General features: G+C 35.2%; 1 protein-coding gene across 4 annotated transcripts in view; it reads left to right on the forward strand.

Moving 5' to 3' along the window:
* galnt1 (UDP-N-acetyl-alpha-D-galactosamine:polypeptide N-acetylgalactosaminyltransferase 1) overlaps positions 1-22,831 on the forward strand; it is a 237,148-nt gene that overhangs the window by 141,569 nt on the left and 72,748 nt on the right. For all 4 annotated transcript variants that reach the window (XM_073926065.1, XM_682380.9, XM_073926067.1 and 1 more), the window contains one exon: positions 20,030-20,196. In XM_073926065.1, the coding sequence (XP_073782166.1) occupies positions 20,030-20,196 (167 nt within the window). The remainder of the gene's footprint in view (positions 1-20,029; positions 20,197-22,831) is intronic.

The raw sequence follows: 22,831 nt of genomic DNA on the forward strand, positions 1-22,831 counted from the left end.
ATAGTAGTCAATGTTTCCTGTTGCTATTTTTTTTTCATCTATTGTTTTTTGTTCAGTCTTATCAGAAAAGATTCCAAAGTATTTAAAAACTTCACTTTTTTGAGTTGTTCTTTTTAAGTGATTGTCATGGTTGTAACTAGTAAATCATATTGGAGCAGAAATGAAAGGATTCTGATTTAAACTGAAGCATCAGAAAACATAAAATAGGCTACCATAAAAGGTGCAAATTCTACAAAGTTTTGCAACCTTAGAAGGCTCCATAAGCTAATAAAATAAAATGTCTATGGTTGCACAAACGTGTGAGCATTTTAGTGACTTTTTCCACAAGCAACGTTATGTATAGTAGATAGATTGATAATAATGTTACTACCATTTACAAACTACAGTGGCACCGGCAATATTTTGGAGCTATAGTATCACGATACTACCATAGTACCGGTAAACCGTGCAACCCTACCTGTTACACAGACAAAAATAATATTCAATATTGGAATACAATGTGTGTTGTTTTTATAAACTGTTTTTTTACAGTTTAGTTATAATTATTACAGCAAATCAGAACAATGTTTTCTATGTGAAAATACTTTAAAACGTAGTTTATTTCATTGATGGTAGCGTTGAATAGTCAGCATTTTTACTCCAGTCTACTCCAAGTTTAATAGTTTGTGACAAACTGAAAACTGATTTTTTGCAAGAAGTTTTTGTGCCTTTATTATTTTAGACAACACTTTATTTTAAGTAGCAATTCTCTCTATTAACTAGTGGTTTATTACTTGCCTGTTATAAAGATATTGGCAGCTTATTAGTACTTATAAAGTACATACTGTATTCTCCATGGTAATATTCTGCATCTCTAATCCTATACCTAATACCTAAACCAAACTACTGCTTTAACAATTATTAATAAGCTGGAAATTAGGTAACATACGCTCATTCTGAAAATGTACCACTATATACATTAGTGGAGGTGGTGAATTATGTATGGCTGGATTTCATCTTTAAAACAAATGCTACGGGGTGGTATGATTCTTTTTCACGCTTACAAGCTGACCGCTTACTTCTGTATGGACGGCTTTTCCACTGTTACCAGTTTGTCCAGTGGCTCACCATGTATGTCAGAGCATTTGAGACAAAGAGCAGAGTTGACCATGACGATGGGGTTTGAGAAATGGTTCCAGAAAGCAGGTATGACAAAATCAAAAGCCAAAAAATTAAATGAACAAGTTATAACAGGGTAATTTAATTTATTAATCGGTGCTTTTTAAAACACTATCAGTTGGGTTTAGGGAAGAAGGAGGGTGGCACAGTCAGTCTCTCGAAAGCGGCCATTAGTGGATTTATGCAAGAACAGCAAGTGCGAATGGCACTCACGAGAGGAATTTGACATCTCAAAAAGCATACACATTAGCCTCTGGCAGATTTGCGAAAACACAAACTGCAAATACATATAACTCCTGGGACGTATTTGCCGCTCTTAAGATATAGGGGTACATAAGTACATAAGTACTAAAAGTCAAAGTTAATGGTTTATTAATAGCGAGAATTGTACCTTAAAAAGAAGTGTGACCTAATTTGATATATTGTGTAACATTTAACCTTTGTGTCTTTACAACCTTTTTTAAGTGTCCCTGCAAAAATAGTTAAAAATAGTATATATTTAAATTAAATTCATTACATTAAAAACCTTCCTCACATATGTAAATGTACCCAAATTAGACCTAAGTCTAGTTGTCGTTGGTGGTCTCTTTGTCAGATTTTGAACAAACTATGAACAAAACTCAAATGGACAATAAAAACAACCACAACAACAACAATATATCCACCACCTTAAATATTATTTTGTAGTTACGTTTTTACTTAAATACAATTTTTTTGCTCCATTGCATTTAGTTACAGTTGTTCTTAATTCAAGCATGCATAGAAGTCTAATATGTGGCTTATATTTTGCCCATGTTTTTGTGTGTGTGTGTGTGTGTGTGTGTGTGTGTGTGTGTGTGTGTGTGTGTGTGTGTGTGTGTGTGTTTACGTGATGGGATTGAAGCAGAATTGGAAGTGCAGTGTGAGGGGTTTATTCTGTAGCTTCAATAAAAAAAGACCAGACCCCAGTGCCTGATTATATGGGCAAATATGACCTCATGTTTGTGTGAGAGCACATGGGCTGATGTCCTCTGTTGACACTACAGCTCAGAAACATGCGAGGGAGAGATACGAGGATTGGTTTGCCTCCTACTTTCGCCTCTCTTCCTCTCTTTTCCCCGCATGTACAAACTGACAATTCTGCAGCAGCCGCATGATGCGATCATGTCAGCATGCGCCGAGAAGGTTTCCAGCATCTTGTTAAATTCATGTCATGAAGGATTCAGGCTGTTCTGGCGTCCTACCGAGTATTTGAGATGTGTACTTAATATGGTGTGAAGAAAAAATTGTGTGCGCTCGAAAGCTACGTCACATGTACCGTACCCTTTAAATGCTTATTTTGAAGCTAGAGCACAGATTGTTGCAGAACATTTTATGAGAAAAGACTTTTTCGGTTTTTCTGCTTCACAATTTGAATGTTTAATTGTCCAAAACTGCATATTAGTCATCTGTATGCAAAAAACACGATGTGACTTGTAAACTTTTCCTTTATATACATATAGACAAAAAAAACTATTTTTAATTTTTAATTTTAATTTAAAAAAAATTTTTTATTCTAGTCAAAATAAAACAAATAAGACTTTCTCCAGAAAAAAAAATATACTATCAGACATACTGCAAAAATTTCCTTGCTCTGTTAAACATCATTTGGAAAATATCTAAAAAAGAAAAAACAATTCAAAGGGGGACTAATAATTCTTACTTCAACTGTATATATATATATATATATATATTAGGGATGTAACGGTATTGTAAATACCGTCATACCGCAATATTAAATTTTTTCGATATTACCGAAGTCGCATGACTCGGTAAAACTATAGGTCTTCTGAGAAAATTTGCTCAGGCGAATGAAGCGAACGGGAGGTAGCTGGAACTTCATTTCCCATCAGCCCCGGCGTGGCCATAATCCTTTGCGGTCTGTTGTCGCTACAGATCCAGTAATGCGGAAATGGAGTGTGCTGCTAGTAGCGGAGATGAAAAAAAGATGGAAATGATCGAACCTAAAGCGGGTGTTGTCGCCGCGCGCGTGCTGAATAGCGGTGCTGTCGCGCGCGTTCTGATCAGCTGTGTTGTGGCGCGCGTATTGTAAAGCGCCGAGGGGGGGTTGAGCGCGCATACTCAAGAGAGGTGTTATCGCGCCTACTGAAGGGCTGGACTGGACGGAGGTTGTGTCGCGTCGCGGGGGCACTTTTGATCGTTTTGGAAGGGCATTTTCTATCCAAGACTAAAAAGGGCATGTGCACTGCACAGGTTGAGCCCTATGTGTGCACGTGCCTGCAAGTTGGGGAATACGACTAATAACAGTCATGGGGACTGCAGAAACACAGCACACTGTTCAGATTGATGCAGACATTGACTTGTACCGCAAAGAGATCTCTATCTCACTCATGGTTTGTCCTCTCAAGTGGGGGAAAGACAATGCACAACGTTACCCCACTGCTGTCAACATGGGCCAAGTCATATCTCTCTTGTCCCAGAATCCTCAGTCCCAAATGAGAGGGGTTTTTTCTGTTGCAGGAGACATTGTAAATACTCAGAGATACCAGCTTTTACCAGATTATAGTTATATGATAATTTTCCTTTAAACCCATCTCTATCTAAGTGAGTGATTAAATGTTAAATGTGATGAGTTTTTAACAATACTAAATTGAAACTTTATTTTTTTACATGGTTTAATAATTTTTTGTTATTAAAATTGAAGTTCCTGTTTCAAAGCTTACAGATAGATGGCTAATTTGTATGTCATTGACACTTTTGGCACTTTTTTGGGAGTATTTTCAAAAGTTTTTTTTTCCTGTAAATGATTCAATAAATACCGTACCGTGACATTCATACCGAGGTATTACCGTACCGTGAAATTCTGATACCGTTACATCCCTAATATATATATATATATATATATATATATATATATATATATATATATATATATATATATATATATATAAAGTGCATTAATTAACCTGTTTAATAGTTAATTTCTAAATTAAAATTACCTCATTATATTCTATCATGTGGTTTTAAAATTTTATGTGTTTCTTCTGTTTTACCACAAAAAAAAATAATTTTTCTAAAGATGCTGTTTGTTTACACTTAAAATTATATAATGGAGTTTTCTGGTATTTATTGCAATATTGATAATTTTGGCGATAATTTATTCGTAACCACAGAGAGACAAAGTGCAGTGTCTTTAAAGAAAAGTATTTTCAACCCTGCCCTGGGATGTTCACAGTCTTGAAGAGCTCAACCATATTTAAACACTGGAGCAGCTGATCAAGCTTTTCAGGATCATTTAAAAGCAGATGTGCTGAAGCAGGTAATAAAACTTGCAGGACAGTGGGCTGAGTTTAAAACCTCAAGCATATGTTTAAAGTCCACATGAACTGGAAGATGCTACTATTTTTTTTATATTGTGACACAGTTCCAAGAGAAACTGATTATTAAATGACAAAACAAAGAAATGTGGTTAATAGAAAAACTACAAAAATGAAGTACTTTAATCTTTGTTAATGTCAACTAAACATATAATAATGCATTAGGTAAAGTTTACTAATGGTGAACAATGACTTTATTCAGCATTTATTGGTAATGCTAACTTTGACATACACACTAATGTATATTTAATGGATTAGCTCGCATGACCCAACACGGGCGATATGGCAAAAATGCAATCTCAATAATTATTTTCCATATTGAATGATAACAATATATTTATATTATGATTATAACTATATATTTATATTATAGTACAAGTTGTTAATGCTTCCAGAGTTAAAAGAGTATCCCAACAATGACTGAAGCCACAAAAATAAGTGGGTGCATTAAATGGCATAACATATTTTCAGCCAAAAAAATTTCGGTGGCAGAAAAATTCCATAGATCTCCGGTAATATCAACACACAGATTCCCATTGTTGCACATTTCTGTTGTGAGATTAGCTCCTAGATCAATTTAGTAAAAAAAAAACAGAGCTTATCATTGTTAATGACATACACTTTATTGCGATTCGATATAATATTGTTTATTGGCATAGCTCTAACCTAACATGTCAATGGTTTCCAACAATCTTTAAAATATCTTTTTTTTTTGTCCTCAAACGCATAAAGAAACTCATGAAGGTTTGAAACACTTGAGGGTGAGTCATTTGTGACAAACCTTTTATTTGTGGGTGAGCTATCTAGTCAAGGCATGGAAAGAATGCCTCTTTATAGGTCAGTTCACACCACACCGACAGACACAGAGAGACGCAAAATGATCTTTGTAGGTTTGTCGAATTACTTTTAGCTGTTGTGTCTGTTGGTGTCTGTCTGAGCTTATTTTTGCTAAGCCAAATTGACTGATTGACACAAAAGCAATGCAACTGCAGAACTAATTTTCAGACGTGTTTCTTCTTCATTTTCATCTGCGATTTTCAGATTTTCATCTGCGTTGCCTATCAGTGTCAATTATTTATATATATATATATATATATATATATATATATATATATAAGATTTATGTCATCCTAAAGCTAAATAAATTAGCTTTCAGTTAATGTGATTGTTATAGGAAATAATTTGGCTGAGAAACAAATTATTTGAAAATCTGGAATCTGAGGATTTAACAAAATCACAAGATTGAGAAAATCATCTTTAAATACATCTAAACGTGTACTTAGAAACGAAACATTAATAAAATTGAATTTTGATATATTTGATATATAATTATTTTTCATCTAATAGGATCTTTATTAATATTCTAAGTAAAAATCTAAAGAAAAATTGATAATTTTGTATTGTTGGCTATTGTCAAGTACTGTATATCTCCATGACTGGTGTTGTGTTGCAGGTTCACAAATAATGTAAAATAGGTTACCAGTAGACCCACATAAAATGAAATGGCTCACAAACGCTGTAAATATGGTCCCTCACATTCATAAAATATTGATGTCTCTTTCAACAGCAATTCAGAATTGCGTTTAGCTTTTTTGACATTAATTGCATTAAATAAGTCACAGCCCATTTCAGATGACAAAAAAGGTGACTTGTATTCCCAGAAAAAGCAGTGCAGTGCATATCAAAGCCTTAAAAAAAGCAATTCTCCATTGGAGATCAGTGAAAATGAGCTGTGCAGGCTGACAAAATATATTCGCAAGCAATTGTTGATTTACTTATGATTGCATATTTAAAGCTGATGATAAAAAAACAATGACACACTTCAGCTTTAAGGATTGTTTTTCATCTCGCTGGAGGATCACAATCTGATTGGACTGATTTGATGGTATCTTAGCAATGCTCTTCAAACGTGTCATTATGTTTTACTGTGCATCAGCCTTTTTTCCCGTTACCTCTGTTTTTTATGACCTTCTGCTCACTCTTTCAAACACACACACACACACACACACACACACACACACACACACACACACACACACACACACACACACACATAAACATAAGTGCTGTGTGTGATGTGTACTAAATTACTGTTTTGCTGCTCTGAATGGAGTAAAATGGAATACATTATTCTGTTTCTCTAAATTACATATCAAAGGAGGCCGGGCAAGAGCCGGAAAGAGATCTGATATCAAAGAAGTAAGACATCTCAATCTCGACGGAAGGAAGGAACTGGAATAAGTAGGCAGGAAAAAAAGGAAAATGGAGATGAAAGCTAGGAGAAATGCGTCTGCGAAAGGGAAAAGCACGACCAAGAGCAAACATCTTTATGTTTATTTCTACCTGCTTGTGGCTTTCTTCTCATGCGCACACCTACATGATCTGTCCCAATATTATGTCATCTAGATGAGTCTCAGCCAATAGAAAGATGGAATAAATGAGCTGCACATTTGACTTCACAGATGTGTTGGATTTGGATATTTACCTGTTATACTGTAGGTCACGCACTGAAATACTCGTTGGAAAAACCCTGGAGACTTTTCTGTTATAAAAAGAAAATGATATTGTAATCAGTGTCAATAAAGTTACCAAATATGTTTTTTTTTTGCCTGATAAAGAATTAAACATCACGAGGGAAAATATTATATATAATTTCCTAATTGTAACATGTTATTATAGTTAATTAAACAAATTACAACTAATTAAACATTAAAATAATTATTGAAAAAGAAAAGTTAATGTACTGTAAAAAAAATATTTTCAGCTAATTGTGAAGGTAACAGATCTGATTTTTCTCAGTCTTACAGTGTAAAAAGTATCTGTTAATTAACAGGTATCGTATTTCGTGATTCACAGTTTTTTCTACTTGTTCACGGTTATGAATTGCATCATGGGACCTTAATGACTTTTCATGTTAAAAACTTTGTGTGAAATAAAGTGACATTTATTGACTTGACAATCATATATATATATTGTATATAAATATATGGCAACTTATTACAATGTTTTTATGCAGTAATTTACACCAAACTAGACTATATACACTTACAGGCCACTTTATTAGATACACCTTACAAGTACCAGGTTGGACCCCATTTTGGCTTTAGAACTGCCTTAATCCTTCATGGCATAGATTTAACAATGGAAAATTCCTCAGAGATTTTGGTCCATATTTACACGTGCTCTATTGTATTGAGATCTGGTGACTGTGGGGGCCATTTGAACATGCATTGTCATGTTCAAGAAATCAGTCTGAGACGATTTGCACTTTATGACATGGCACGATATCCTGCTGGAAGTAGCCATCAGAATATGGGCACACTGTGTTCATAAAGGGATGAACATGATCAGCAACAATATTTAAGTAGGCTGTGGAGTTGACACGAAGCTCAGTTGGTACAAAGTGTGCCAAGAAAATATCCCCCACACCAGTACACCACCACCAGCCTGAATTCTTGACTCAAGCCAGGATGGATCCATGCTTTCATGTTGTTACTGCCAAATTCTGACCCTACCATCCGAATGTCACTGCAGAAATCGAGACTCATGAGACCAGGCAACGTTTTTCTAATCTTGTAGTGTCCAATTTTGGTGAGCCTGTGAATTGTAGCCTTTCCTGTTCTTAGCTGATAGGAGTGACACTCTGTGTGGTCTTCTGCTGCTGTAGCCCATCCGTGTTGGTTGTGATTTGCATTCTGAATTCAGAGATGCTCTTTTGCATACCTCGGGTGTAACAAGTAGTTTTTTGAATTACTATTGCCTCTCTATCAGCTCGATATTAGTCTGGCCATTCGCCTCTGACCTCTGGCATCAACAAGGCATTTGTGCCCACAGAACTGCCGCTCACTGGATATTTTCTCTTTTTGGACCGTTCTCTGTAAACCCTAGAGATGGTTGTGCCTGAAAATCCCAGCAGTTTCTGAAATACTCGGAGCAGCCTGTCTGGCACCAACAACCAAGCTACATTCAAAGTCACTTAAATCACCTTTCTTTCCCATGATGCTCAATTCGATCTTTAGCAGATCGTCAGATTCAGTTGCTGGAATGTGATTACTGATTATACATATACAAAAACGAGCAGTTGGACAGGTGTAATAAATAATGTCTAATAAGGTCTAATAATGTAATAAATAATGTCTAATAAAGGGACCGGTGTGGTTATATCACTTTGATACTATTAAAAACATCAATAAACACCTATTTTTCAAACATTTAAGCATCGAAAGTTGTCGGAGAAAATATCATGGTCCCATAATGCAATTCAAAAGCATAAATAAATGAAAAAATAAAAACCACAAAATATGAAAAACATTTATTTTAACAGAACAGTTTGTGTACTTTGTTCTGAAACAAGGCCTTCATTTATTAAAATGTTGCATTTTCCTCTTGGTTTGCTTACTTTTACAATGCCAAATTGTAAAGTGCTCCAAAATATGAGATTCCACATGAGTTCAGTTGATCATTCATTTGATGAAATCTCAACATCAGTTCCAAACCGTATGGCAATCTATTGTGGATTTCCTCAAAACTCATTAGTGTTTTGTAACTACTGAACATACAGGCAAATTGAACATTTGCTTATTGGCAAATATTTCCCATTCATCATCTATTTACTTTGATTACTTTTTCAGTTTTATTGTTGTGGTTACCATGTTTGTTTGTACTGTTTTAAAAAATGTACATCATTCAAAAAAGAAGAAAGCTTGAAAAAAAGTAAAAGTAAAAGACAAAAACAAAACAAAAAAATCCTAATAAATTAATAAATAATAATAATAAGAAGAAGAAGAAGAGGAAGAAGATGAAGAAGAAGAAGAGAAAGAAGAAGTAGAAGAAAACGAGGAAATAAATAAAAAAGAGAGAGAAATTGGGAATAAAAATAAATAGAGGGTATCCGTGGGGTCTTTACAATTTTCAAATTTAAATTTCAAAAACAAAATTTTAGGCCTTGAACAATCTTAAATTCACTGAAATGTTGTGTTATGCATCTTAAATCATTTTTTTAACAGTTCTTAATTTTCCTCTGCCCAAATAAACCTACATAATCAGGCCGACATCCATCCAATCACCATCATTCCATCATAATAAAACTTTTTTTATTTAGTTTAAATTTAAGTTTTTATTGCAAAGAGATACAATTTACAATAGCTGTACAGTAATTTCTCCAAATGAATTCCCTAATTCCCAGGGAAACAAAAACTAAAAACAATTACACAGTTCCTCATTATAATAACAGAGCAACATATCTCTTCAGGTTATCTTCCATTCATACAAAAACTCTTCACAGAAACAAGGGGAGTAGACATAATATTTATAAATAGGCACGGAACTTAAGGATTTATTACAGAAAAGCATTAGGTTTAATAGAAGTGATGATTATTTACTGTATGTAATTGTCTCCACAATAATTATACTTTTAACAATGTTAAACTTGTCATTTTTTTGTCAAAACAATTTATTATGTTGAAAAACATGTATACAACTACAGTTTTCTTGTTTTGACACATTAAAGTATGTTGCTAAGAAATTATTTAATTTGATTGCAAGCAAAAGAAACATCCATTGGCCCAGCCAGGCCATTAGAAATAATTATTAGTATTTAGCCCTGTATACAGTACATCTAAAATTTCATTCATAATGGTCTTAAAAGAGTCTAAAAGTCTTAAATTTGAATTGATGGAACCTGCAGAATCCCTGAAATATTTCATATGGTTGTAGTAGATATTGTTGCTTTGGCCCCAAAACCCTAGTTGATCATTTTGACTGTTTAAAGACTTTTTGAAGTACTGTTGCTCTCTTCAGATGGAAATGTCTATTTCAATACAGACCCTGGACCTCTTGGAGGCTTAATTGAACAGCCCTAGTCCTCTTAACATGATTTATTGTCATATTGACCTTCATAACATGATTAGCTGTTCAACACTCTGCTTGATTACCTGATTGGCTGCTCGGCATAACATTAAACGATTCCATTAACATAATCACCGAATGATTCGTTAGCTGAATTATGCATCACTCGATTTCTCATTTTTGCCTTGTCTGGTTTCTTTGACTCTGTGTGTGAGTTTTACATGGCTTTTCCTCCCCAGTGTGGTAAGCAGTTCGTTTTTGGCTTGCATTTCTGTAATTAGCAAGTTATGCAGAACCATTAAAGGCATATGGTCAAGACTGTAAACTCACAGTCAGCATAGATTTACACAACCACGCCAACACACGCTGTTTTTATAGTTGTGCGTCGTATAGAGAGAGAACGCTCACAGCTGGGAACCATACTGACCTTTTCTCCTTCACTGCATTCCTGCTGTCTGGGAGGGAACTGTGAGTGTGCGTGTGTGTGTGTGTGTGTGTGTGTGTGTGTGTGTGTGTGTGTGTGTGTGTGTGTGTGTGTGTGTGTGTGTGTGTGTGTGTGTGTGTGTGTGTGTGTTAGTGAGTCAGTGAGTGAGTGAGTGTGTGTTTGATGCTGAAAGCTGTACTGTGATAAAGGAACAATATTTTCTCTGCACTTTGACAGTCTCGCTTTTTATACGTCTCTTTTACTGTCTTTCAGGTAGATTTTATTAGAATGGTAGTAAAAAAAAGTAAGAGGAAGTCAGCAGTGCCTTACAAACTTTGGATGAGAAATTAAAAATAAGTAATTGACAGTACACTCTCAGATTTTCAAAAGGTACACAATTGTACTTAAAGGGTCCATATTGGTACCTCAAAAGTAAATATCAGTACATACACATTTTAAAAGGAACACTTTTAAACTTTTTAGGTAGTAATATGTACCCTTAAGGTATTAATATGGACCTTTTAGGCACAATTTGTGCCATTTTAACAAGTACCACTCCAGTGACAGCTCACGTACCTTTATTTCTGAGAGTGAATGAAATGAAATCTAAATAAATATAGTGAAGTGTGAGACTGATTTATGTATTAATAAGTGGTTAACATTGCTGTGTTTGACTGATAAGCCTGTGAATAACAACAAGCCCAGCTTGAGGACAACTTAGAAGTAATCTTTAATTTAAATATCATTTTTTAAAAGTTAATTTGCAGATTTTTTTAAATAGTTGCAATCTTAACAAACATCAGTGGAAAGCTTATTTAATCAGCTTTCAGATTACATATAAATCGCCATATATTAGTTTTGTGATACAAGGTCACACACATACAGTGGTGTGAAAAAGCTTTTGCCTCCTTACTGGTTTCTTTTTTTTTATCTACATTTGTCACATTTTAATGTTTCAGATCATCAAACTGTTTTAAAAATTAGTCAAAGATAACACAAGTAAACACATTGTGCAGTTTTAATTGATGTTATTATTAAGGGAAAACAAAATACAAAACTGCAGAGCCCTGTTTAAAAAAACTGTTAAAACATCACCTAGCTCTGGTTTATCACACCTGAGTTCTATTACTGTAGCCACACTCAGCCCTGATTACTGCCACACCTGTTTGCAATCAAGACAATCAAGATCATGGCATAGATTCTACAAAGTACTGTAAATATTCCTCAGCATTCCTCAGCATATTCCTTGCAGTTGCTGCAGATTTGTGCACACATTATGCGAATCTCCCGTTCCACCACATCCCAAAGGTGCTATATTGGATTGAGATCTGGTCACTGTGGAGGCCATTTGAGTACAGTGAACTCATTGTCATATTCAAGAAACCAACCTGAGGTGATTCACACTTTGTGACATGGCGCGTTATCCTGCTGGAAGTAGCCTCAGAAAATTGGTACACTGTGGTCATAAAGGGATGGACATGGTCAGCAACAACACTTATTGTAGGTAGGCTGTGGACAATGCACAATTGGTACTAATGGGCTCAAAGTATATCCACCACACCAATACACCACCACAACCAGCCTGAACTGTTAATACAAGGCAGGATGGATCCATGCTTTCATGTTGTTGACGCCAAATTCTGACCCTACCATCAGTATGTAGCAGCAGAAATCGAGCCTCATCAGACCAGACAACGTTTTTCCAATCTACTATTGTCCTATTTTGGTGAGCCTGTGTGAATTGTAGCCTCACTTTCCTGTTCTTAGCTGACAAGAGTGGCACCCAGTGTGGTCTTCTGCTGCTGTAGCCCATCAGCCTCAAGGTTTGACGCAGCAGCAGAAGACCACACTGGGTGCCACTCTTGTCAGCTAAGAAACACAGCTAAGCTGCATACCTTGGTTTTAACAAGTGGTTATATGAGTTACTGTTGCCTTTCTATCAGCTTGAAACAGTCTGGCCATTCTCTTCTAATCACTGACATCAACAAGGTATTTGCCTTGACCATGTCTTGACCATGTCTACATGCCTAAATGCATTGAGTTGCTGCAATGAGATTGGCTGATTAGAAATTTGCGTTAACATTCTAATATTCTGAGCTGGTGTATTGGTAAAATTCTTAAAATTTCTTTAATGTATCCTTGCTAAATAAAACGATTCATTTCATTTAAAGAACAAAAGAGAAAAAGCCCTGATTTCTAACCACTGGTAGAAAGAGGAGATCTCTGTGTGGGTAAAAAAAGGAAAAAAAGAAAGTAATTTTAAAACCAATTAAAACTTTACTACAGATGCCTCAAGTTCACCATTTTTCAACAATATAAAATCTTAAAAAGCTGTCCAGAAAGATCTTCAAAGAGTTTTGACATTTGTGCTCTGTGTTTTGGATTATGAAGCCAGCCGTGACACCAGCTGGTTCTTTCACTGTTTTCATTTTCAGTTTAAATTCTCTTCTTTGATATGATGATGGCACTGGTTGGAGAGATTTGGCATTTGCATATGTGTTTTGAGTTTGAGATTACAATGACTTTGAGAACTGATGACTAACCGATTCTGAATGTCCTCTGGCTGTTATCTCTGCTTTAGAGAAAGAGGAAAAGTAAAAGAGAAAGGCTGTCCTCAATTATTCCTCTCAAACACACACACACACACACACACACACACACACACACACACACACACACACATTCAGAGAGGGCTGAAAATGTGTGTAAAATCACACTGAACTGCATCAGTGCACTAACTCAATCAAGTAGGACGTCCTGTTAATGACTGAATAACTACAGCTCACATTCCTCTTCCACTGGATCTATCTTTCTATCTCGGTGCTGAAGTTAAGCCCCATTTGGCCTCAGGAGTCTGATTTAAAAAAAAAATGTGTGTAATAATATGTGCGTGTATGTGTGAAGGAAGATTTCGACAGACCTACGGCTGTTTTTGTTTCTCTCTGATTGCACCAAATATATCCAATTATTCCTAGGGCCTGAGAAATGTGATTGTGTGCATGTCTGGTGTCTCTGAGGGTTTGTGTGAGCGTGTGTGTGTTTCATCTTTGATTCCACCATCTTTTGATCAGCACTTTTTTTTCCTTTTGTCGCAGCTATTTTAGCCTGATTTGGCCTTTACTTTTACTCATGCATATAAAGCCGTGGCCAGGCATATGCTGCATCACCCACTCATTCTTTGATGGTGTCAGCGCTGATTGGAAGGAAGAAATGCATGATCTTTCTGCTTTACCAAATTGATTTTTATAGAGCGACAGGAAATCTCAGAGAATGGACACCAAGGACCGAGAGAGAAATCTGTGCTTCATTTTAATCAGGCAGGTGGCAGGGCTGACCAATGAGACGCTTCGGCTGCAAATTAAACTGTTGTCTGGGGTCCAGAGAGTCGACATCAGGTTAATGAATTTAAGAAAGAGCAGTCTGAGTGTGTCTGTGTGTTTCCAAATGATGAGTTTAAGAAGGATGGGGCCGGCGGGGTCTGTGTTACTGCCGTGATGGGACATGATGGGCTACAACCCCCTCACCTTCATTTAAAGGGGCTGTTTGAAGAATTCAGAAAAGCGTGAAATTAGCAGCACTAGTGGCTGTTAAGTGAACTGATGCAAATTACTGTTTGCGTTCGCACTTGTGCACGTGTAACTTCGAAGAGCCTGAACTACTGGATTGTTTGCATTGTTTGCATTAATTTATAACGTACTGTACATTCAAAAACAGAAATCAATAGAGAACTCAATTAAATTGCGTTTAATTGAATAAATATGTTTAGCTGCAACTCTTAAAACAAAAATTGTATGTAATTAGGCCTGTTACGATAAAGATTTGTTGTTGTGTGATATATTGACACGGAAATTGTTTCGATAAGCGATATTATTGTCATTTTGAGATCATTTTATTCCACTGATTATAAAATCATTTCATAACAGCATAATTATGCAAATAGCCATAACGACTTTAAAATATGTATCATTCTAGAAATTATTTAGATTATATAATTTCATGTGAAAAGGGAAATGTCCTATTATATATATTATTATATGTCCTATTAGGTAAATGTCCAATTATAAACTTTGACACCGGTGAGGTAGAATGTAAATGTCATTGTAAAATGGCTTTAACATTATTTGTGAATTTGTAAATGAGCAGTTCTGTGCAAATGTCAACCTTGCCATGAAAAAAAAAGTTTTCACCAAAATACGGAAACAGTTTCTGGGTTTTTGTGTAAGCAAGTATTTTACGGTACTCTAGAAATACAAATGTATCTGTCAATGTTTTCAAACTATTCTATTTGATTTACCAAAGTCACACAAGTGGCAATTTCACATCTGTCACATCCATAACGTAGAGATGTCACATCCATAACAACACTTTTTCCTCATAATTGTGAAAATATTAAATTAAATCAAATCAATTATTTTTGTTCTATAGTCAACTCTTCTCCTTTTGATTATGATTGTTTCTTTTGGGTTGTGCAGATTAATTCACAGAATTTCCACAAAGCATGTTATAAACTGTAAACTCTTTTTTTTTTGTCACATCCATAACGCATGTTTATTTTCCTCATTTGAAGTATGAAACATGTTTACAGATTGATATTTTTCTGATCCCATATCTCTGTGGTCAGTTGTTCTGCAAAATATAAAGAGATGTTTCAAAATAATGTTTACATATGCTTTCCATGAGAATTTATGTTTTGAGTTTTTACTGAAAATGTGAAATCCGTAACACTGGAATTGCTCAAATATATATTGCAACAGCAAAAACTATTGAGGACATCTCCAAGTATTGCATGATAAGTTGATATATTGATTATTGTGACAGGCCTATATATAATAAAAACATGCTACAGAGGTGTTCAGATGCAATTTCATTAAATAAAGTTTTAAATAAAATGATTTATGTGTATTTATATTGTTTGTTTTTAAACTGAACTTGCAATAAATTGTTTAATTGGATGATAAATAATTATGCAGAAATTCTTTTTTTTTTATCTATGTAAAGATGAGAGACAATGCTTATTTTTTATCTCAATAGATGTGCAATATGTGTAATTCAGAGTAAAAGAAAAAAAATAATTCAATAGCCCAGCAATAGTCTGAACTTGCAATACGCAAAACCTACACAATCTCACAGCAATTCGTAACCTTACGGTTTAGTGGCTAATTTGTATGGGTTCGTACGATCTCATTCGCACAATTTGCTTTTATCCAAATGATGGTGGGGTTTAGGGGCAGGGTTAGGTGCCACACCTCCTTTTTAAAAATCATATGACTGAACTCATATGATTTCATACGAATTAGGCTCTAAACTGACATTTAAAAAGTTACATAAAATAGTTATGTTTCCTGGTTAGATCAGGTTGAAATAACATGTTCTTGTCTGTTAGTGGCTCTCTCCTAGTATATATTTAGGCAATTAATCATTAATCAGTGATTATTTAAATGGCTAATTAGTAGACTTTAAATAAGTATTCAGCTTTTGCAGCTAGTAAACATTAAGTTATTCATCTGCTAATAATAAACAAAAAAGAAAAAAATTGCTTCAGCTTTTGAAATAACTGCTTTAATGAACTTTGAACCAACAGAACAGGACACTCTCATTTAGTTTCTTGACTTTAAATCGCTCAAATAATTTAATTGTTTAACTTTTTTGTTTCCTTTTAATAGAAAAAAGTAACTTTACTGTATACGTGATAAAATTAATATATAAGTAAGGTTTATTCTTTGTTAACCAAATAATTATTCATTCATTCATTCATAAATTCATTTTCTTTTCGGCTTAGTCCCTTTAATCATCAGGGGTCACCACAGTCAAACGAACCACCAACTTATCCAATATATGTTTTATGCAGTGGATGCCCTTCCATCTGCAACCCATCACTCGAAAACACCTATACACTCTCATTCACACACATACACTACGGCCAGTTTACTGTATTCAATTCACCTAAAGAGCATGTCTTTGGACTATAGGGGAAACCCACACGAACACGGGGAGAACATGCAAACACCACACAGAAATGCCAACTGACCTAGCCGAAGCTCGAACCAGCAACCTTCTTGCTGTGAGGCAACAGCGCTACCCACTGCGCCAATGCACCGCCTCACCAAATAATCAAATTACTGTAACTACTAAACATTAGTGTTGTTATTATGATGACTTTTTTGGGAGGGCCAAATTACATTTTATTAATGCCTTATTGCCCAACATTGGCCATTGATATATACTGTACACACCTCTTTTTCTATATGTTTTATATTGTAATTTGTTCATTAATGGATTCAAAACTGCATATTTGTCAATTCTCTAGTTATCAGTGTCATGTTTTTCTTAATAAAATATTCAATTATTCTGATTGTCAATGATGTGTCAAAAAATTCAAGATTGTTTGAGGAATAGAAAGTTCCAAAGAATAGCATTCATCTGAAATATATTTTACACATTTGAAATGTGTGTGATAGCAAGTATCTCAGATGGTGTTTTGCACCTCTTCTATTGCTGTGGTTTCTCATTTTGCAGCATTGTGCTTATATTTTGCGTCTGAATGTGCTGTTGTGCTTGTTGTTTTGTCATTTTTTGGTGATCGCAGGCCAGAGTTTCCCAGCTGTGCCAGGGCAAACAGGAAATTAGGCAGGAAGTGGAAGCGTGTGTCCCACTTTAGCTCTCCAGATACAACAAACACTGGCTTTCCTGTTCCTACAACAGCACAGACTGGCACAGTGACCTGCGCTTACATAATCTGCAAACAATCATCACATTCTCTGACCCCGCCCACAGCCCCTCAAACAACCAATCAGAGCCTGTGTTCTGGCTGACTGGCAGAGGTTTAGCTCGTGAGAAAGCAGAGGAATGGAATGTTTACAGGAGCATTTATTGGAATCTCAGGCTGTATTTGAGTATCTAAGAAAGATTTTAATTTCACTTTTAATTTCTGTAAATCCAGTGTGCCTTATAGGAATAAAAACATTTATTGTTAAATGGTGATTAATAAAAAAGAAATAATAATAAACACCACAGGAGAGTGAACAATAGGGGTTTGTGATAAATTTTTTTCAATAGTAATATACAGTGGAGCTCAGAATTATTAGCCCTCATGAATGATTATCTCCTCTATATATCATTTCCCTGATTTTATTTAGCGGAAGGAATGTGTTTCTACACATTTCAACACGTAATAGTTTTAAAAACTCATTTCTAATAACTGATTTCTTTTATCTTTGCCATCATGACATTACATAATATTTTACTAGATATTTTTTATGATGCTAGTATTCTATGTTAATTAGGCTAATCATTGTTTAATGATGGGTTCTGTAGACCATCCAAAAATATATGCTTAAGAGGGCTTATAATGTTGACCTTAAAATGCTTTAAAAAAAATAAAAAACTGCTTTTACTCTTGCCGAAATAAAACAAATAAGACTTTTTTCAAATGAAATAATATTATCGGAAATACTGTGAAAAATTCCTTGCTCTGTTTAACATCATTTGGAAAAAAAAAAACTATAAAACCACCAACTAAATCACTAAATTGGACCCGATTGAAAGGCAGATTCTTGCCGAAACGCGTAGGTTTTTTTAAGATTTAGCCATGTGAATAAAGGCTTTTTAAATTCTCCACATTTTTCGAGTGCCTTGGACTGATTCCTGTTGTTGTATTAAATCACTAAATTATTCATTCAAATAGTTCATTCAAAATACAGTAGCTTCTTACTCTTGTTTGGGTACAATATATCAAAAATACCAATACAGTTATATATTTTTCTTTTACTGCATCCTAATAGTTTTCAGTTGTTAGAATGCGGAAGCAAATGACTTGATAATGTTTGTTCGAACAATATTAAAAAAACATTACAATATTGTCATAGACTAAATTTTATCATAGACATAAACATCACACACTCCTCAAGTAATAGTAAGTAGCAAACAAATGAATTAACTATATGATTCATTCATTCATTTTTTTTTCATCTTAGTCCCTTTATTTATCAGGGGTCACCACAGCGGAATAAACCGCCAACTTATCCAGCATATGTTTTACGCAGTGGATGCCCCTTCCAGCTGCAACCCATCACTGGGAAACACCCATTCACACACATACACTACTGACAGTTTAGCTTACAATTCACCTATCCCGCATGTCTTTAGACTGTTGGGGAAACTGGAACAACTGGAGGAAACCCATGGGAACACGGTTAGAACATGCAAACTCCACACAGAAACGCCAACTGGCCTATTCGAGGCTCAAACCAGTGACCATCTTGCTGTTAGGCGACAGTGCTACCACTGCACCACCGCGCTGCAATATATTATATTATATTATCTAAATGAACCTGAATAATTCTACACTGCTCCTAAAACGACTAAATGATAGAAACTTTTTTTTTTAATAGGAAACTCAAAGCTTTTTTGCTGAGCAAATCTAAGGTTTCTTGAGGGTATGCAAAAACTTTTGTGGATGCTGTTATGCTAATATGTTATAGGAAATGGGGCAGAATTGCTAATATGGATTTTATGCTAATACTGTATGTTGAAGAAGTATATTATTTTACCTCCATCTCATATTTTAATTTTCCATCACCACGTCCCTTTAGGAGCTTTAGAGTCTAGTTTATTTAAACAAACACTGAAATTAAAGTCTTATTTCATTCTCATTAAAAGATCTTTCATTTTTAATGATTTAACCTAATCATTTGCCAATTAATTTAGGTTATAGTGGGTTTTGAGAAACAGTGACATTTGTTATATTTGACATTGTGTGGTTCATGATGACCCATTTACTCATGCATTACACGAAATGTCTACATTGTGTTTTAGAAATCGGTTCATTTAAGTAGAAGAATAAGCCAAAGTTGAAGACTAGGTTTACAATAATAGATTTCATTCTAGTCTCTACAGCAGAATGCTCAAAGTTAGCTCATTCACACTGAAGATTGCACCTTAAGAAAGGTGTGACCCAACCTGCCATAATCCCAAACATTCATTCAGACTCTCTGTAATAATTTATTCCCGGTGTCATCTATTTTAGAGTCTTTCCACTCTCCATTTCTCCATAACGGCCTGTGTGTTTGTGATAAGTGCTAATCTCCTCTCATCTCGAACTGAGCTCTCAGCAGACTCTGTGCGGTCTCTGTGTGTATGTATGTGTGCAGAGTTTAGAAGAATGTAGCATTTATAGATTCTCAATCTTGATCATGACTGGCTTGATGATGTGTCTGTTCTCATTGGCTCTTTGTGTCTTTTGCAGATGTAAAACGAAAGTGTATCCAGATGATCTGCCGCGCACCAGTGTGGTGATCGTGTTTCATAATGAAGCATGGACCACACTGCTCCGGACGGTGCACAGCGTCATCGACAGGTCACCTAGACACCTGCTGGAGGAGATTGTCCTGGTGGATGACGCCAGCGAGAGAGGTCAGTGAGTCTATTTGTGTGTTTGTTCAGACCAGGTTTTGCCTGAGTTTTCACAGATAAATGGTCTAACATTACAATGAACGAAATTAACATTTACATGCTCTTTTCCACTGCATGGTATGGTTTGTTTTGTTTTGGTATGACTTACTTTTAGAGGTTTTACACTGCTTTCCATTGCCAGTATGTGGTAATTTTTTAATACCACTTTTAGTGAAGTTCGAAGCGAACTTTACTGGTACCATAATGTGACGCATGCGCACTGCTGATAATAGATTGCTCATTACTATAATAAGTATGATAATATGATAATCCCACCCAATTTAAGCTATATTAAATGGCAAAAAGGTCAAATCTTCGTGCTATTGCTTGATCTCCGCAAAAGCAGCTTTTATATTTTTTTTATTATTTTTATATTATTTTTTAGATGTATAGCTGTATGCTAAAGTTTGCCTAAATTTAATCTGCGAATAGAGGGGTTCTGTGCAGTTTATGAAATCGAAAAAATCCAGATTTATTTGACATCACTGTTTTGTGTACTGCAATAAACAAGGAAACACTGTTATTCCTGCTGTTATATATATGGCGGCAGGCCTTTTTTACACAGATCTACCTGTTGCTTTATTTCAATGACAAATGTCGTGAGCTTGCACGCCCCCTCAAATATACGTTGTTCAAGAGCAGATCTTCTTGTGCGTTCTCAAATAAAGGCTGCTGAAGTGCAATTTAGTGCGTTTCTATCTCCATCATTTATAAGAATTACTAGGAATATTTATGAATGTCTCCAATAAACCTACAGAGCGGTATTAATGCGTCCTGAAGGAAAGTGAAATGGCTATACGTCTTGTTTGCTGGCCTCACGCATCACACACCTGTCAGTCAGTCAGTCAGCACGTAATCTTTAAGGGTTAAACAAATAAGGCACAGCACTACTACGGTTACAGAAAAGTTTGTGCTGTTATAATTCACTTACCTTTTAATACGTTTTGGTGCGATTATCACCCGCTATTAAAAGAAAACACTACTGAATGTTTGAATGAGAAGCTGTAACGGAGCCGTGGCGCCCTGCCACGGAAGAATAAATTTAGGGGAAACCATGCACTAGATATTGCATACAGACCATGCGTCAATACCGCCCACATTTGTGCAGGGCTCAAAAAGTCATTTCACTAGTCAAGTCTAAAGCCAATGTGAAGATGCTGGACTATTGTGCTGGATGTGGGAGTAGTAACAAGCGAACAAAGAAAACCAAGCCTAAAGGCATAGCATTTCATAGGCAAAATTTCATTTTTTAAGTTTTTATATGTTATGAACTTCTGTGCTAAACAGAGAACGTTATTGATGATAATAGTCAATTACTATATGACCATAAGGCAAAGCAGCTCCAACTTGCACTAAATTCTATTGTTATGCTAGATTTGCTGAATAAAATCAGCAAACAATGTAAATGAAATCTGACAAGACGCTGAGGTGCCAGAAACTTGTATTATTGTTGGCTAAGTTCACGAACGGTAGTTTTTGAAGTAACTTATAAGACTGCCTGATAACACAACAGTGCCAGTGCCTCAATGCACACACTGTCCACCCTGAATTATTGAATATTACAAATGTTGCGTACCATTTGGATCAGAAATGGGAATATTTGGGATGTCAATCGTTCACACGAGGCCTTCATAACAAAGATTTATTCACAAACAAATCGCTCCCTCTATTAGAATTAGAAAGGAAAGTGGGAGAGGGGGTGTGTTTCAGGACATGGATTAGATCAAATTAAACAGGGAGGGTAGATAATACATTTCCATGCACACAAACACATGCTCTTTGTTGGCAATGCATACTGACTACAGGGAAAACTCCCGATCATAGATATATGTGTATATATGTTTATATAGCTGTGGCTCCGTATATGGCCAGTCATCTACTGCACCTTGGTCCCACGTTCATTTTAAAGGAGCGCTACCCTGTACTAAAATAGCAGCTCTATTGGTGGTTTCTTCCAATAGACAACAATAGCGTAGGCGACATTTTATGTAAATATATATGGTTTCTGTCAAGGGGAAGGTTTGTTTTATTTACGTAATTTCAAAAACCTGATTGTTTTTCTACATTGTAATTTTTGATATTTAACTAGTATGTGATAGAGCAGTGAGCACATTAAAAAATAGTCACACTCTGTATTTTTTCTGGTTTCTAAAATTCAAAAATATGGAATCAGAAAATTGTGAAAAATCAACTAAAACAAATGTATTAGTAGATAAATAGATTTGGAAGCAATAAATAGGAAAAAGCTAATTCTTTATTGGAAGAACTTGAAAGTCTTATTGATTGACTTGCCACTTGTATTGGAAATTCATGGAAAGGAAGTTTGTGAGCAGTGAATTTTTTCATTGTTCTTCCACCCAAGAACAGACAGAGGATTCAAAAAGATGTAAGATTGTAGAAGTAATTACTGATTTTTCAATCTCTCTATATTCTCAGTGTAATGTAAGTAGCAGATTTTTACTTTGTTTTGTAAAGTTCATCTGTAGCTCATCTGAAACAGATTAATTAAAATGTAGGGAGTCAAGTTGGTTTTGCTTCACTACACTTCAAAGCATAATATTCACTTTAGACTCCACTGCATTTCATTAAAACATAT

The sequence above is a fragment of the Danio rerio genome, chromosome 16 (assembly GCF_049306965.1).
Source record: "Danio rerio strain Tuebingen ecotype United States chromosome 16, GRCz12tu, whole genome shotgun sequence".
Classification (NCBI taxonomy): domain Eukaryota; kingdom Metazoa; phylum Chordata; class Actinopteri; order Cypriniformes; family Danionidae; genus Danio; species Danio rerio.